Source organism: Schistocerca piceifrons, chromosome 2 (genome assembly GCF_021461385.2).
Source record: "Schistocerca piceifrons isolate TAMUIC-IGC-003096 chromosome 2, iqSchPice1.1, whole genome shotgun sequence".
Classification (NCBI taxonomy): Eukaryota; Metazoa; Arthropoda; class Insecta; order Orthoptera; family Acrididae; genus Schistocerca; species Schistocerca piceifrons.
Genome location: NC_060139.1, coordinates 509,953,351 through 509,968,271, shown reverse-complemented (window position 1 = coordinate 509,968,271; position 14,921 = coordinate 509,953,351). Strand labels below are relative to the sequence as shown.

The 14,921-nt window shown below is 42.9% G+C and overlaps 1 protein-coding gene across 1 annotated transcript in view; it reads right to left on the bottom strand.

The window, feature by feature from the left end:
- The window catches only part of LOC124777012 (juvenile hormone esterase-like), a 97,338-nt gene that overhangs the window by 43,749 nt on the left and 38,668 nt on the right, over positions 1 to 14,921 (bottom strand). The window contains exons 4-5 of the mRNA XM_047252261.1: positions 13,791 to 13,976; positions 9,888 to 10,084 (exon numbers count right to left, since the gene is read on the bottom strand). Coding sequence (XP_047108217.1) covers positions 9,888 to 10,084; positions 13,791 to 13,976 — 383 coding nt within the window. The remainder of the gene's footprint in view (positions 1 to 9,887; positions 10,085 to 13,790; positions 13,977 to 14,921) is intronic.

Genomic DNA, 14,921 nt, shown 5'->3' with positions numbered 1-14,921 from the left:
AATTTTGTAAATGAATACATTTTGAAAAAAAAAAAGCCGTTAGTTATGTTAGCCGAAGATTCTGGCGTAAGAAGTCACCCTCAATAAGCCAACGGGTTTGTCAAAAAGGGCGCAGGAGCAGACAGTTCAGGGCACTTTCACACCCTTGGGTTGCGAAACTGCCTCTGAAGGCGGAATAAACAGCAATGATCAATAGCATGAGGGTGCAAAAGGCAATGGAAACCACTGCATTAAAGACATATAATGTGTATCCTCAGCACAAGTGGCCTGTAATTGAAGGGCTCGGAGAGATATAGGAATAAGCTACAACTTTCACGAAACTGAGTTTTTCATTTTGCGGCATTCTTAACAATGTCTTCTTCACAATGTGTTGAAAAAGTTCCGTGTTACTGCAACAGATGGCAGGCTATGACGGAGTGCAGTTCTATGTTGTGCCATCTCATGGTGGTTTCAGAAGATACATAGTCACAAGCCAAGGCAAAATGGCAGGTGGGTCAGGCACGTCTGAAGCGTCTTCGGGTCTTCAACGCATATTTGACACAGACGGTAGTGGAAGTGAAGAGCTTTACCCTTTGGATCCTGACAGTGATGAATCTTGGCATACATCGACCAGCATTCCCAGCTCACATGAAGTTTCGGTAAGTATATAAAACGATTTCTTTCTAGTGATTAATTTCCTGTGGTTTGTGACTTTGGTTCTCTCAACATTGCCAACGCATTTGACAGCCATCCTGTGTGTTAATGAAACTTGACGGGCACATTTATATTACTGCTTAATGGTGAAATAATGTAGTTTCAAAGGCAAAAGATGTGTAAAAAATATTTTCTCATTAATGTGATTTTAGCGAAATTTAATGTTTTGTGTGGCTTATGACTATATCTCATGCAAATTCTTAGACTATTTTTCTCTTCATATTATAGTTGAAATAAGTAGAATAAATGAAGAATCACCCAAAAAACCAAAGCCTTCACGGAAAAGAAAGCGAAATATTGATCAGTGGAAGAAAAATAAAGCAAAATGTCAACGAAATGCTGGTCAGCAGTATAAGTCTTTAAAAACCCACAGGACTGTTCAGGCTGCTACTATACGAAGTCCCTGTACTTGTTTAAATAAATGCTTCACAAAACTGCTTGGAGAGGCAGAAAATATTTTTCATTCATTTTGGGACATAGGAAACATTAATGCCCAGAATACTAACCTGATGAGCTGTATGAAAATGGAACCGAAAAAGTGGAGGTTTGTTCACTATTTAAATACAAATGGTTTAATATTTTGTATATTTATTTTATTTTGTTATATTTGTCATAATTTCTTTCAAAGCTATCGAAAAGATACTTCCAAGAAAATATCATCCAGGGATGTTACATTTTCTTATAATGTGAGGGTATGCGGAATAGAAGTCATGATCTGCAAGGAAGGTTTCCTAACGGTTCGTGGCTTACCAATACATGCACGAAGAGTGAGGAATTTGCAACATCAAATGAAGCAGGTATTTGCAGTGCCAAAAGAAGATGGAAGAGGTTTGTATGTTACTCTGTGCTATAAGTTAGGGATGTACTCAAACTGAGTACTATACAAATATTTCTATTAGGAATAGGATATAAGCTCATCTTTATTTTCTTTCAGGAAAACTACCCACACAAATTTCAAGACGAAGCTGTACAAAGTGTTAGAGAATTTCTCAACGCCATACCGAAATATGTCATTACAGTAGGCAGCAGAACCCAAATAAAGTGTATTTGGATTGTAATCTCACAATTGCTTCCTTATTTCAAGATAAATACTCAGAATACTGCAAGGAAAAGCATGTTCCTGCAGTATCTGAAAGTGAATTCAGAGAAATTTTCGTATCTGAATTTAACATAGGTTTCTAACTACCAAAAATTGACACCTGTTCAAAATGTGATGAATTTCTAATTGCAATAAATAACCCAGAATTATGTACAGTAGAAATCACAGAAAATAAACAACAATATGAACTGCATCTCAAAAAGGCTGACAGAGGACAAAATATGAGTGCGTCTTTAACTGCTCCGGCTAAAGAAAATTCGGAAGAGCATCATGTGACAGCAATGAACATGCAGCAAACGTTCCCCACACCTAAACTAACAGTTGTCCAGCATTTTACAAGAGAAAAGTATGGACATACAACTATGGTATCCATGACTGTGGATCAAAAAAGAATTATATGCTTCTGTGGAGCGAGAAAGATGGAGGACGGGTTTCAGATGAGGTTAGGGGCTGCTTATTGAAGTACTTGGAGACAGCTAATCCTTAGACAAAACATCTCCACATAATTACAGACAACAGCAAGGGTCAGGCAAAGAATTGGACTGTTATTGCTTCGGAAAGGTCTCTTGTTGCTACCAAAAGATTTGATTCTGTCCAGCATTAGCTCCCTGTGGTAGGTCACACCATGCTACCTTGTGATCGTGATTTTGGTCGCATTGAACGGTATGCAAGAAGCAGACGTCCAGTAGTGTACACTCCAGATGAATGGGCAGAAGTAATAATATCTGCTAGTCCAAAACATTTCATTGTTACTAAAATAGAAAGAGAAGACTTCAGAAGTTTGGAAAGCCTGATGACCTTGATCTCAGAACGTACAGAATCCACGTCTGGAGATCCCTACCATTGCAGTGACGCTACTCAATTTAAGTTTGAGTCTGAAGATCCCTTCAAGCTAAGTGTGAAGCACTCTTCTTCAGACATAGGAGCTTTCATGCCAGTGGATATTCGTGTCAAAAAGAAAGGAAGGGTAGTTGAACCAAATCCATATCAGCTGCCAGTAAAGTACAGGAAGCCACTACCAATTAACCAGAAAATAATTTGATGATGTACCGTCTCTTATACCATACATACCTGCAACAAATCGAGATTTCTTTCGGTCATGCACTGGAAATAGAGTGTACAATGATGAGGTAGAGAAACTTCCTTGATGTAACTGTATCAATGAAAAAGTAATTTATACATCTGAGATACCTGATACGTATATATTAATGTGTATAAATTATATATTCTGCTTGCTGTGTAAGAGTAGTTATAATTTCATACTTTATGTTTTAAGTAACTTTTTGGGAGATATAGTCATAAGCCACCGTTGACTACATCTTAATTAGAATCATTCTAAAATTAATATTTTATAGCAGGCAGAGAGTTGACTATTTAACAACATGCTTCGCAAGTATTAAGCAAATGTTTGCAGTAGAAATAAGGTTTCTACTTTGTATTAAACATTTTCAGACCTCCATGGAACTTTAAACTAGCTGTATCTCAAAACTAGTTCGATGTGGCTTATGACTGTATCTCTCCAACCCCTTCAATTGAAAAAAGTGTCATGAAGATCTGTCCATAAGTAAAAACATTCCGGACTAGTCCCCCACTCAGACACCCGGGACAGGACTGGCAAGGTGGAGGTGTCCATGAGCAAAAGATTGAATAACCAACGAAAAATTAAAGTTCTATGAGTTGGAGCGGGGATCGTGAAACGTTGAACGTGGTATGGAAGTTAGGAAATCTGGAAAGGAAAGTGCAAAGGCTCAATCTAGATGTAGTGGGCGTCAGTGAAATGAAATGGAAAGAAGATAAGGATTTCTAGTCAGATGTGAATAGGGGAATATCAACAACAGCATAAAACGGTATAACAGGAGTAGGGTTCGTTATGAATATGAAGGTAGGACAGAGAGTCAGTTACGTGAACAGTTCAGTGACAGCTATCTTCACATTAAAATCGGTAACACCGACGACTGTGGATCAGGTATGCAAGCCGACGTCGCAGACAGATGATGAAGAGATAGAGAACGGGTAACTCAGTACGTCGAGACATATGAAAATCTAACAGTCATGAGGGACTGGAATGCGGTTGTAAGGGAAGAAAGGGTTACGGGGAATGTGGACAAAGAGGAGAAAGGCTAATTGAGATGAGCAATAAATTTCAGCTAGTAATAGCGAATACTCTGTTCAAGAATCACAAGAGGAGGAGGTATACCTCGAAAAGGCGGGAGATACGGGAAGATTACACTTACAACCCATCGTAGTCAGGAAGAGATTCCGAAATCAGGCATTGGATTGTAAGGCGTACCCAGGAGCAGATACAGACTCAGACCACAATTTAGTAATGATGAAGAGCAGCCTGAAGTTTATGGAGTAGTCAGGAAGAGTTAAAAGTCCCAAATGTTGGTTATGGAAATACTAAGGAATGAAGAGATACGTTTGAAGTTCTGTGAGGCTATAGATTCTGCGATAATGAACACCTGAATAGGTAGCTGAGTTCAAGAGGTTCAGACATGCTATAAAGTGTCGTTGCAGATGGTGGAAAGAAAAATATAGGTACAAAGAAGGTAACTGCGAAGAAAAGATGGGTAACAGAAGATGTACTTCAGTTGATCCACGAAAGAAGGAACTACAAAAATGATCAGGGAAATTCAGGAATACAGAAATACAAGTCACTTGGGAATGAAATAAACAGTATAGGGAAGCTGTACAAAGTGGCTGCGTGAAAAATGTGAAGAAATCGAAAAAGATATGGTTGTCGGAAGGACTGACTCGGCATGTAGAAGGCCAAAATAACCTTCAGTGAAATTAAAAGCAAGAGTGATAACACTAAGAGTGCAATGGGAATTCCGCTGTTAAATAGAGGTGAGATATCGGATAGGTGGAAAGAGTGCTTTTAGGGTGTCAGTTGAAAACAGTCTTGGTTGCAATTTTATTATTTTTAATTTTTTATAATAAAAAATTTTAAAAAATTGCAATCAAAACTGTTTTCAACTAATACTATCAAATACCGGTTTGCTGATTCATGCCACAGATGGATTGGAAGAATTTCTGTACTTTGAGGGCCTCTATGAGGAGGGGGACTTACTTGTTGACGTGACAGAATAAGAAACAGGAATCGATATAGAAGAGATAAAAGAACTTTGAAAGACTTAAGACCAAATAAAACGTAGGAGATAGTCGACATTCCACCAGAATTTTTAAAATCATGGGGGAAGTGGAAACAAAGCCACCACGTTGGTGTGCAGAATCTATGAGACTGGAGATAGAGACCTACCATGAGACTTTCGGAAAAAACATCATCTACACAGTTTCGCATACTGATGGAGACAACAAGTGCGAGATGTATCGCACAATCAGTTGCTGACGAGAATAATACACAGAAAAATCGGGAAGGATACTGGGAGTCTGTTAGAAGACGACCAGTTTCGCTTTAGGAAAGGTAAAGGCATCAGCAAGGCAGTTCTGACGTTGCGGATGATAATGGAAGGAATGCAAATGAAAAATCAAAACACATTGATAGGATCTGTCGATCTGGAAGAAACGTTGGACAATGAACAATGGTGCAAAATTCCAGAGGAACATAGGGATAAGCAATGGGGACAGACATACTCTATATGTACAAGTATCGAGTGGAAGACATACCTCGCTTTACAAAGCACGTAAGACTTGGATGTACTGTTTGGCCCCATTGGTCAGTGTACACTTGGAAGAATACCTGGAAGAATCAATGAAAGCAGTAAAAGAAAGATTCAAAAGTGGAATTAAAATTCATCGTGAAAGGATGTCGTGATAAGAGTCTCTGATGACGTAGCTATCCTCAGTGAAAGTAAATGGAATGAACAGTTTAATGAGTAGAGAATGTGAATTCAGAGTTAATCGAAGAAATACGAAAGTAATGAGAGGTAGCAGAAATGAAACCTCGAGAAACATGTCAGGAATGGAAGTCACAAAGTACTTGAAGTTAAGGACTGTAATAATGGAATGGAAGCTGGGAAATCTAATCGTTACTTTGATGAAAGTCTCAAAGGGGTGTACCCTTGTTTTTTAATAGAAAAACATTCTTTAGAGCCTGTCCAACGGTAATGATTTAATGTAAATTATTGAATTATAGTCATCGCATGTTGAACATTATTTTAAGTTCGTATAGTTGTCTCTACAAGAGTTTAATGACAGTTCTAAATCACACACTCGCGTATTGCATGTAAACAGTCTCCGAGGTACTTTTAATCAATAAATCACTTTTGGATGTTTTACAGCTCGTTCGTGGTGTACGAGTTCAAAAGAATAAAACGTTTTAACTGGGGGAATATATCGCACGCCGCCTGGGCCGTATCAGTTGTTAACTGCGAGTTTTCTAACATCCGAAGAATTAAACCAATCGAAACCTACACATTCCAGAAAATCAACAGCACACGTAATATGCCAAGAGGGCAGACCGAGGGAGAGAGATACCCATACAAAAGCTACCGTCTATACGTGGTAGAATATTAGGATATCTGGCTTATAAATTGGCGAACACATAAGTGAACTGAGTCTGTAGACGTCTTCCCTTCTCGTCTCGGTCACCAGAGGCTCTTTCAAACACACACGGCGAGGGCGTGTCCTGCAGGCGACTGCCGTGACAAGTTCGCTGGCTGCCAGCATCGTTGGTCGGCGTCCTGCGTTGCCATGGAAATATAGACAGTCGCGGATACCCAATCCCTCCCACCTTCATGGTCACGTAACGACGATAATGTCCAGGTCTAAGTCTTAAAAGTTTGGGTAGAGGAGAGAGAGTGACAGCTAGCAGTTGTAGAGGGACGCCAGTATCCTCTGGTATGGCTGCTGGAACCTAGAGCGGCAAAAAGTGAGGCAACTTATCTTTGCCGTGTTCAGTGGGCTAGTCCTCTGGTTTCGGAGTTAGCAGCTCAACCTCTTTTGGATGCTCTCCCCCCACTGTGGAAAATTAACATTGCCGTAACCTTAAATAATAATCATAATGTTGGGGTAGCGAGTCGCGTTGCCTTATACACTGACCGGAAATGGTGACATCGTCCTTACAGGCTGTAGGTCCAGGAGTTGGCTCTTTAACTGCCAGCTGATTATGCTCAAGTTGCATTCATCTGTCTAGTCCAGTCGATACCCAGCCATGTGAACCCACGCCATCATACCCTTCAGGAAACTGGGCGTAAAATGTGACTGCTGAGGGTTGGGTGTCAGGCACAAGATACCCAATAACATATGGAGTCATCTTCCGTGTAGAAGCTCCACCAGACTACACCCAATTGCAGGCGTAGTGTTGTAAATGGCTAAGAAGTCTGAAAGAGCGTCATCCACTGGCATGGTTTGCGCAGCCTTACTCATTTGGGTCTTAAATGTCCTGATCACTCGCTCTGTCTCTGAATGTGGATGGAAAGGACCAGTGGTCATGTGCTGGATACCGTTGCAACAACAGAACTCCATAAAATGGGAGTCATTATCAGAGCCTTCAGATGGATCTCTCTGTTATGGAGGACGTCCTTAATGTATGGGGATGTTGGACAGGGCGTCCACCAGAATAAATCGCATTTCCCCAAGAAATGGACCAGCGAAATCCAAGAGTACACGCTGAGTCGCCTCAGGCAACAGTGGAAATTTGTGGGAAGGGGTCGCTTGCTTCTGTGGACCGGCCTGGTACTGCGTCCCTGCACCACCGATGTGGGTGTTTATCGCAGGCCAAAATATATGCATCGAGCTAACGCTTTCATGCGAGATGTACCCAGTGAGAAGAATACAGCAACCGGAGTATGCGTGGATGGAGCAAAGACAGAACTACAATGTGGTATCCGTCACCCTTAGTTGTAAGCAACAACTCTCCTTGGCTGGCACTGAGGAGCTCTTTCATACTGAAATAAGGTCGACAATCGGTATGGGCGTCCGCCATTCTGTGTGAACCGGTACAATAATGTTGCACAACATTGGGTTGTGTCTTGTGGCTACCTCTACTTATCTGATACTGATGTGAAATTCCTGCAGCACTGTTTTAAAAGCATCTTCAATCGCAAAACAAACTGTTTCTTCCCTATCCTACTTCATAATGGGACTTTTGGGCAACTTGGACAGCGCATCAGTGTTAGAATGCCGTTCTGTAGACCAAGAACTGAAACCATAAAAATAATTGTGAGAAATAAAGCCCAGCGCTGTAATCTCGGAACCGTCTTGCCATGGAGTCTAACTTTAAGATTAAACAACAGTACCAATGGTTTATGATCCTTGATCAAATGAAATTTTGAGCCATACAGGATATCGTGAATCTTTCTAATACCAAAGGCATTGGCTGGCCCGTCTTCCTCTATCTTTTGAGCGGCGGAATTAGTTTAGATGCGAAATAAATTTTCATTGGATCACAGGTAGCAAGGTAACACTGTTTTAGTCGCAAAAGAGCTTGTAGCCATGTGCAGCATACTATTGATATATTTATCCAGCTTGCTGCAGGTCCACAATGTGACCCCATTTAGGTGGCGTAAACTGTTCAACAAGAGATCGTACATTTCTCAGAGGTTGCATGATTGGAAACAAACTTTACGCAGTTACCAACTGCTGAGTCAAAACAGAAGTTACCCAGACAGACCTCTTGAGCGCCGTCCTATCGTGTCAGATGGATCACTAATATTGCAACTCCTCAATACTCACATACTCTTATATGACAGGAGTCACTGAATACCTGTTAATATCGCATCGATCTCCTGTTGCCTAGAGTAGTGCAGCAATTCGTCGCGGCATGGACTCAACATGTCGTTGGAAGATCCGTGCAGATATATTGAACTACGCTGCCTCTACAGGCGTCCATCATTGCGGAAGTGTAGCCGGTGCATGATGTTGTGCACGAACTGACCTCTCGATTATGTGCCATACATGTTCGATGGGATTTATGTCGGGCGATCTGGGTGGCCAGATCATTTGCTAGAACAGTCCAGAATATTCTTCAGACCAATCGCGAACAATTGTGGCCTAGTGACATAGCGTATTGTCATTCATAAAAATTCCAGCATTATCTGGGAACATGCAAATGGTTTACCGGAGTCGAATATAACCATTTCCAGTTAGTAAGCGATTCAGCTGGACTGGAGATTCCAGACCATTCCTTGTAAACACAGCCCACACCATTATGGAGCCACCACCAGCTTGCACAGTGTCTTAATGACAATCTGGGTTGACGGTTTCGGGAGGATTGCGTCATACTCGAGCCCTATCGTGAGCTCATACCAAATTAAATCGTAACTCTTCTGAGCAGGCCACAGTTTTCCTGTCGTCCAGGGTCTAACTGATAGGGACACGAGCCCAGGAGAGGCGCTACAGGCGATATCATACCGCTAGCAAAGGCACTCACATCGGTTGTCTGCTGCCACAGCTCAGAAACGCCAAATTTCGCCGCGCTGCCCTAAAGGATACGTTCCTCGTACGTCCGACATTGATTTCTGCGTTCATTTCACGCAGTGTTGCTTGTTTGTTAGCACTGGCAACTCTACACAAACACCGCTGCTCTCGGTCGTCACGTGAAGGCCGTCGGCCACTGCTTTGTCCGTGGTGAGAGGTAATGTCTGAAATTAGGTATTCTCGACACGCTCCTTACACTGTGGCTCTCGGAATATAGAGGCCCCTAACCATTTCCGAAATGGAATGTCCCATGCGTGTAGTACCAACTACCACTCCGCGTTCGAAGTCTGTTAATTCCCGCCTTGCGGCCATAATCACTTGGGAAACCTTTTCATATGAATCATCTGACTAAAACTGACAGCTCCACCAATTCACAGCCCTTTCATATCTTGTATACGCGATACTATTGCAATCTTTATATGTGCACATAGTTATCCTGTGACTCTTGCCACCCTACTGTATTCTACATTGGTGCCATTGGAAACAGTCATTGAGGGCTTACATTAGGCAGAGTTAGGCGGGGAGGCGGAGAAAGATATGGAAACAACAGCGCTGCTCCCCCTGCCCCCGCACCCTCCCCCCCCCCCCCCCACTCCCGCAGAAAAGAACGTATCTTAGAACCGAGCGTATCAGGGTAATCTCAGAATTGCTTCATACAGTGTAATGCTGGTAGACATCATGTAACGTTACCAAGGTTGAGGACAGCATTAGTTACCTGTGCGGAGAACGCCGTGGGCGCCTGCTCTACGAGCACCTTGGCAGGTATTTCTCTGAGGAAGTCCGCTAGCTGGTGGGACGAGGCCCCCTGCTGCAGACCCAGGTGGCGGGCCAGCCGGTGCGTGCGCTCCGCCATAGGCACCAAACAGCCGCGGAACGCCACGGCGCTCTGACATATCATGCGCTGGAACAGCCCTGCAACCGGCGACAGGTGAACTTGCAGCACGGAGCAAACTGCAGCAAAAAGTGTTATTACGCTCTACTGGCCAGCGTCTCTCGCTAAAAACACGTATGTCTCAGTTTGAACACCTGGAACGGAGTCCCGTTGGCCTTCTGAAGGGACATAAGAAGTTGCGAGGCCAAAGAAGCAGCGATACTATCACGCAGGTCTACTAAGTGGCGCCAGACTGGAACGCGTGCATGGGGCTGGGAATCAAATGCACATCTGTAGCTTGTTTTATTAATTAATGTGAAATGACGGGGAATCTACGTAAATTGAGTGACATTCGCTCCATCCTATAAATTAGCACCCAGTCTTTGTGGTGTGCCATGAGAAAGAATTAACTAAATCAGTACTAGTGTGGAACTGGAGAAAGTACTGCCTTAGATGAAAAAGGATATATGAAAATCTGAGAAGAATTTGGTAAAGTACGTACCTACAGGGTGACTACAATTTAAGATCAACTACCCGTGAAGGTCTAGTGTGGGCTGTTATTATCGTATGGCAGCGAATCGTGGCAGATACGCTTATACGTTAATGCGAGCAATTCCGATATATGCTCGAAAACATTTAGTTCCAATTTTGGTCACCAGGTGCAATTCTGGCGCTGAATACCATCTCGTCGACGTCTCCAGGCCTGATATTGAACAAATTGTGAAAGCGGTGGCTAACAATAAAATCAACATTATGTCTTTCTCACTTGTTTGACATTTTCTGCCCACGCCCCTTTCCTAATCCTTTACAATGTAAACATTTCTGTACGTTTCTCTTGAATTCATAGCGCTGGTTTGCATCTGGTGGCCAAAATCAGAACCAGTTTCTTTCGAGCGTAAATCGGTTCCGCATTAACACATTAGAATATCCGCCAAGTTTCGCTGCCACACAATAATTACAGTCTACACTTGAATTCTTTGAGTTGCTGTACTTTAATTCTATGCAACCGGTACAATACTGTCACCATAATCGTGCACTTGACACGAAAGCACAGTCGTCAAGTATGTCCAGTACTTTACGTTGAAAGCAAGTCGATAGTTTAAAGACAAAGCATGGATGGAACTGTTCTCCATGTTGAACTGAGTCAACATCTTTTTATATGCAACCTTAAATTTTCTCGACACATTCAAACGTTTTGTGACCAAGAAACTTGTAATATCTATCAGGACTTTTAAATATTGAATAAAGAAACGTTTGTGCCACCCATTGTTAACTCATGTTAGGAACATAGGAAGGTACCGAATCAATTTAGATGCATGCTGGAAGATACGTTAATAGTAGATTCCCTCAGTAAAAAAGTGTTACCAAAACACTCTGTGAACTTTAACGGAAATCCATACAGTGAAGAGACGTTCGTTTCGGGAAAAGTTATTGAGGGTGCAGAAACATTCCACTACCACCAGCATACATATCCTACGGACAGCAGGGATAAGAGGTACTAGAATCCAAGAGCGGCATACACTCGACCATTTTTCCCTAGAAAAAGGAATGGCCACAAGGCAGAATAGACACTCCGGCGTACACTGTACAACTGCTTGCATAGTAGGTATAGTAGATATATGTACAACTTGAAAAAAATGTTGAACGGAATAGAGTTCAGACTTAGAAAGGAAAATTGAGGTGAAACAGTGAAAATCCTGAAATTATGAATGAGAGCACAAAATGGATTGCTGATTTACTGGAATTCGGAAATGAATTGAGACCGTACCACAACGTTATGAATTCTGTTATCTAAGAACACGTATCAGTTGAGATAGCCAACAGAGACGAGATATCAGATGCAGACAGCTGCAGGCGAAAGAAGTTTCCTTCAGCAAAACAACTCATCCAATGCAGAGGTGCCAGAGCAACACGTAAGAAAATGAGGCTATGGAAAAATCGAAAGATGCGAGATTGTAGATGTTGATTCTTTTCGGCCACTCAGTACAATCTTTCAGACTAAAATCAGTCTTAACCTGAATGTAGTAATCAGATTGATATCTCTGTGAGCTATAGCAACTATTGATTGCCTATATTAGTGTGGCTGTAAGCAGATTTGAAGTCCATTGCTTCCGGATAGAGTCCAGTGTGCTAAACACTATGCCACCAAGTTAGTTAATCAATTTTCGTCACTAGCGAGTGGATAGTGAGACTTGTGCCAACACATCCCGAAAACGAGATCTGCATACATTTTATTTATATTTTATGTTCTTTGCAACACAGACTCGTGAATGTCGTACCTGGTTTCGACCAGCCGTTGGTCATAGCAGCCATTGGTCATCTTCAGATTGAAGGCAAGGAATTTTTTACCTCAGAAAATTTTCGTTGAGGAAAAGCGGGATATGTTATGGGACATTGTGGAATATTCCCAATTCAGCCCGTACAGTTTCATGAAGTTCCTACATGTGGCGGCGCTAAATATGGCCTTCAAAATGGCATCTGTAACAGATGTGCGTTCCAAGCAGAGACCTGACAGTGAACTTCTTTTGGCAGAAAAACAGAGCATTGCAGACATTCATTGGTGCTTGTAGAATGTTTACGGAGACTTGGCAGAGAACAAAAGCGCGTTGAGACTTTGGGTGAGGCGTCCGACATCATCGCAATAAGGTTGTGCAAACCTGTCCGATCTCCCGCAGCCGGCCAGCAGCACACAGATGTGACTCATGCAGTGTTGGAATGTGCGAACACTCTCATTGGCGGTAATCGACGGATCACAACCAAGCACCTCCATCCTCAACAGGACGTCTCTCTTGGTAGTGCTGACACATTCGTCTGCCAGTTGGGGTATTCAAAGGCGTATCCCCGCTGAGTTCCTCGCCGCCTAACGGAATACCATGAAGAGTAACGAAGGACCATCTACGAGGAAGTGCTTGCACATTGTAAGACAGACAGTGACAAATATTCTAAAACATCGCCACAGGCTATGAAACATTGGTTTATCGCCTCGAACCGGAAAAAAACGCAGTCCATGGAGTGGAGCACACCACCTATCCTCCAAAGAAAATGTTCAGAGCCGTACCTTCAGCCGATTGAGTCACGGCGACTGTCCTCGGGACTCTGACGTGGTTATTCTGCTTGATGTCCTCCCGCATGATGTAACTGCAACCCTATAGTGTCTCGTGCTACTCTCATGAAATCGAATAAACTAATTTAGCGTGTTCGTCCGCAAAAAAATGCAAACAAACTTCTGCTTCTTCATGACAGCGCAAGGCCTCACCCAAATCTGCGCAACCGAGACGAGCTCACTGAACTTTATGGGACTGTTCACCCGCATCCATCCTACAGCCCGGATCTCGGGCTTGCAACTTCCATCCGTCTGGCCCAACGATGGAAGCACGTTGGGGACGTTACTGATGCGGCAAGACTTTGGCTGCAAAGTCGACCGGTAGAGCGGTATGATGCGAGCACATAGGCCCTCCCAGCAAAGTGGGCTAAAGCCGTCGCATTGGACTGAAACGATTTGAAAACAGGGCTTTGTAGCCAAAAAAGTGGGGAATAATATTATATATTGAAAGGCTGTACATACCCAACCTTTCAGAAAAAAAGTGTTGCTTTACTTATTGAACGACTCTCGTAAAATGCTCTTGCGACTGTGTCGTGAATAAGACAAAAAATTAAAGAACGTAAGTCAATCACTTATTCTCAAATGGACTATTTCACTTTTTTATTTTATTTTACTTTATTTTTACAACAAGTGGGCCTTCTCACCTTCGGCAGCTGAAGACAGCATGATAAGGTGACAAGACCTGCTGCCAGCACTTTCTCCGAATAGTGTAATGTTCTCCGGGTCCCCTCCAAAGGCAGCGATGTTCTCCTTCACCCAGCGCAGAGCCATCAATTGGTCTTTGAAGCCCATGTTCCCAGGCACCACGGTGTCTCCAGTGCTCAGGAAACCTGCAAATCGTTACCGTCGGCTAAACTGAGAATGAATGGGAATCATCTTAGAACTACAATAGTAAGTAAAGTGAAAATAAGACAGAATGACCATCATACATTGATGAGCATTTGTTTTAGGAGAGTTATTACGCTGGAGATGCTATCAAGGCACACGGAATGTTTCGGTGTCTCGCGCGACTAGGGTCAGGACGGTGCCAGTACGTCTAATGGCAGCCAGATTGTGGGCACAGGGCACATTTTACGTGCGAGTCGAGCGAGCACTGCGGACGTCACGTGTCAAGGTGTACCTGCCCTATCTGATCACATGTGTCCGGACATCGCTGTGTAATGCGCAATTGACCGCTAGATGTCATGAGAGGCGGACACGCCAGCATAAAAGGAGAGTCTTTTGTTGTCACTGGGGAAGCAGAAAATGCAGAATTGGTCGGGAGAGTTCAGCAACTTCGAACGTCGACTAGTTATTGAATGTCACTTGAGAAACAAATCGATCACGGTGTACCTGCCCTATCTGATCACATGTGTCCGGACATCGCTGTGTAATGCGCAATTGACCGCTAGATGTCATGAGAGGCGGACACGCCAGCATAAAAGGAGAGTCTTTTGTTGTCACTGGGGAAGCAGAAAATGCAGAATTGGTCGGGAGAGTTCAGCAACTTCGAACGTCGACTAGTTATTGAATGTCACTTCAGAAACAAATCGATCGAGGGCATATTTCAGCCCTTCTAAAACTGCCAAAGTCGATTGCTCGTCAATGTGATTGTAAAGTGGAAACGCAACTGAATAATTGCAGCTAAACCGAGTCAAGGCAGACCACATATGCTGACGGACATGGACCGTTGAGCATTCTGTAGAGTAACTGTAAGAAAAACGCATAAAATCAGTGGAAGCAGAGCCGTATTAGCCACGTAGCAAGAGCTAGAAAATGCTGCGGGCCTCGTCCAT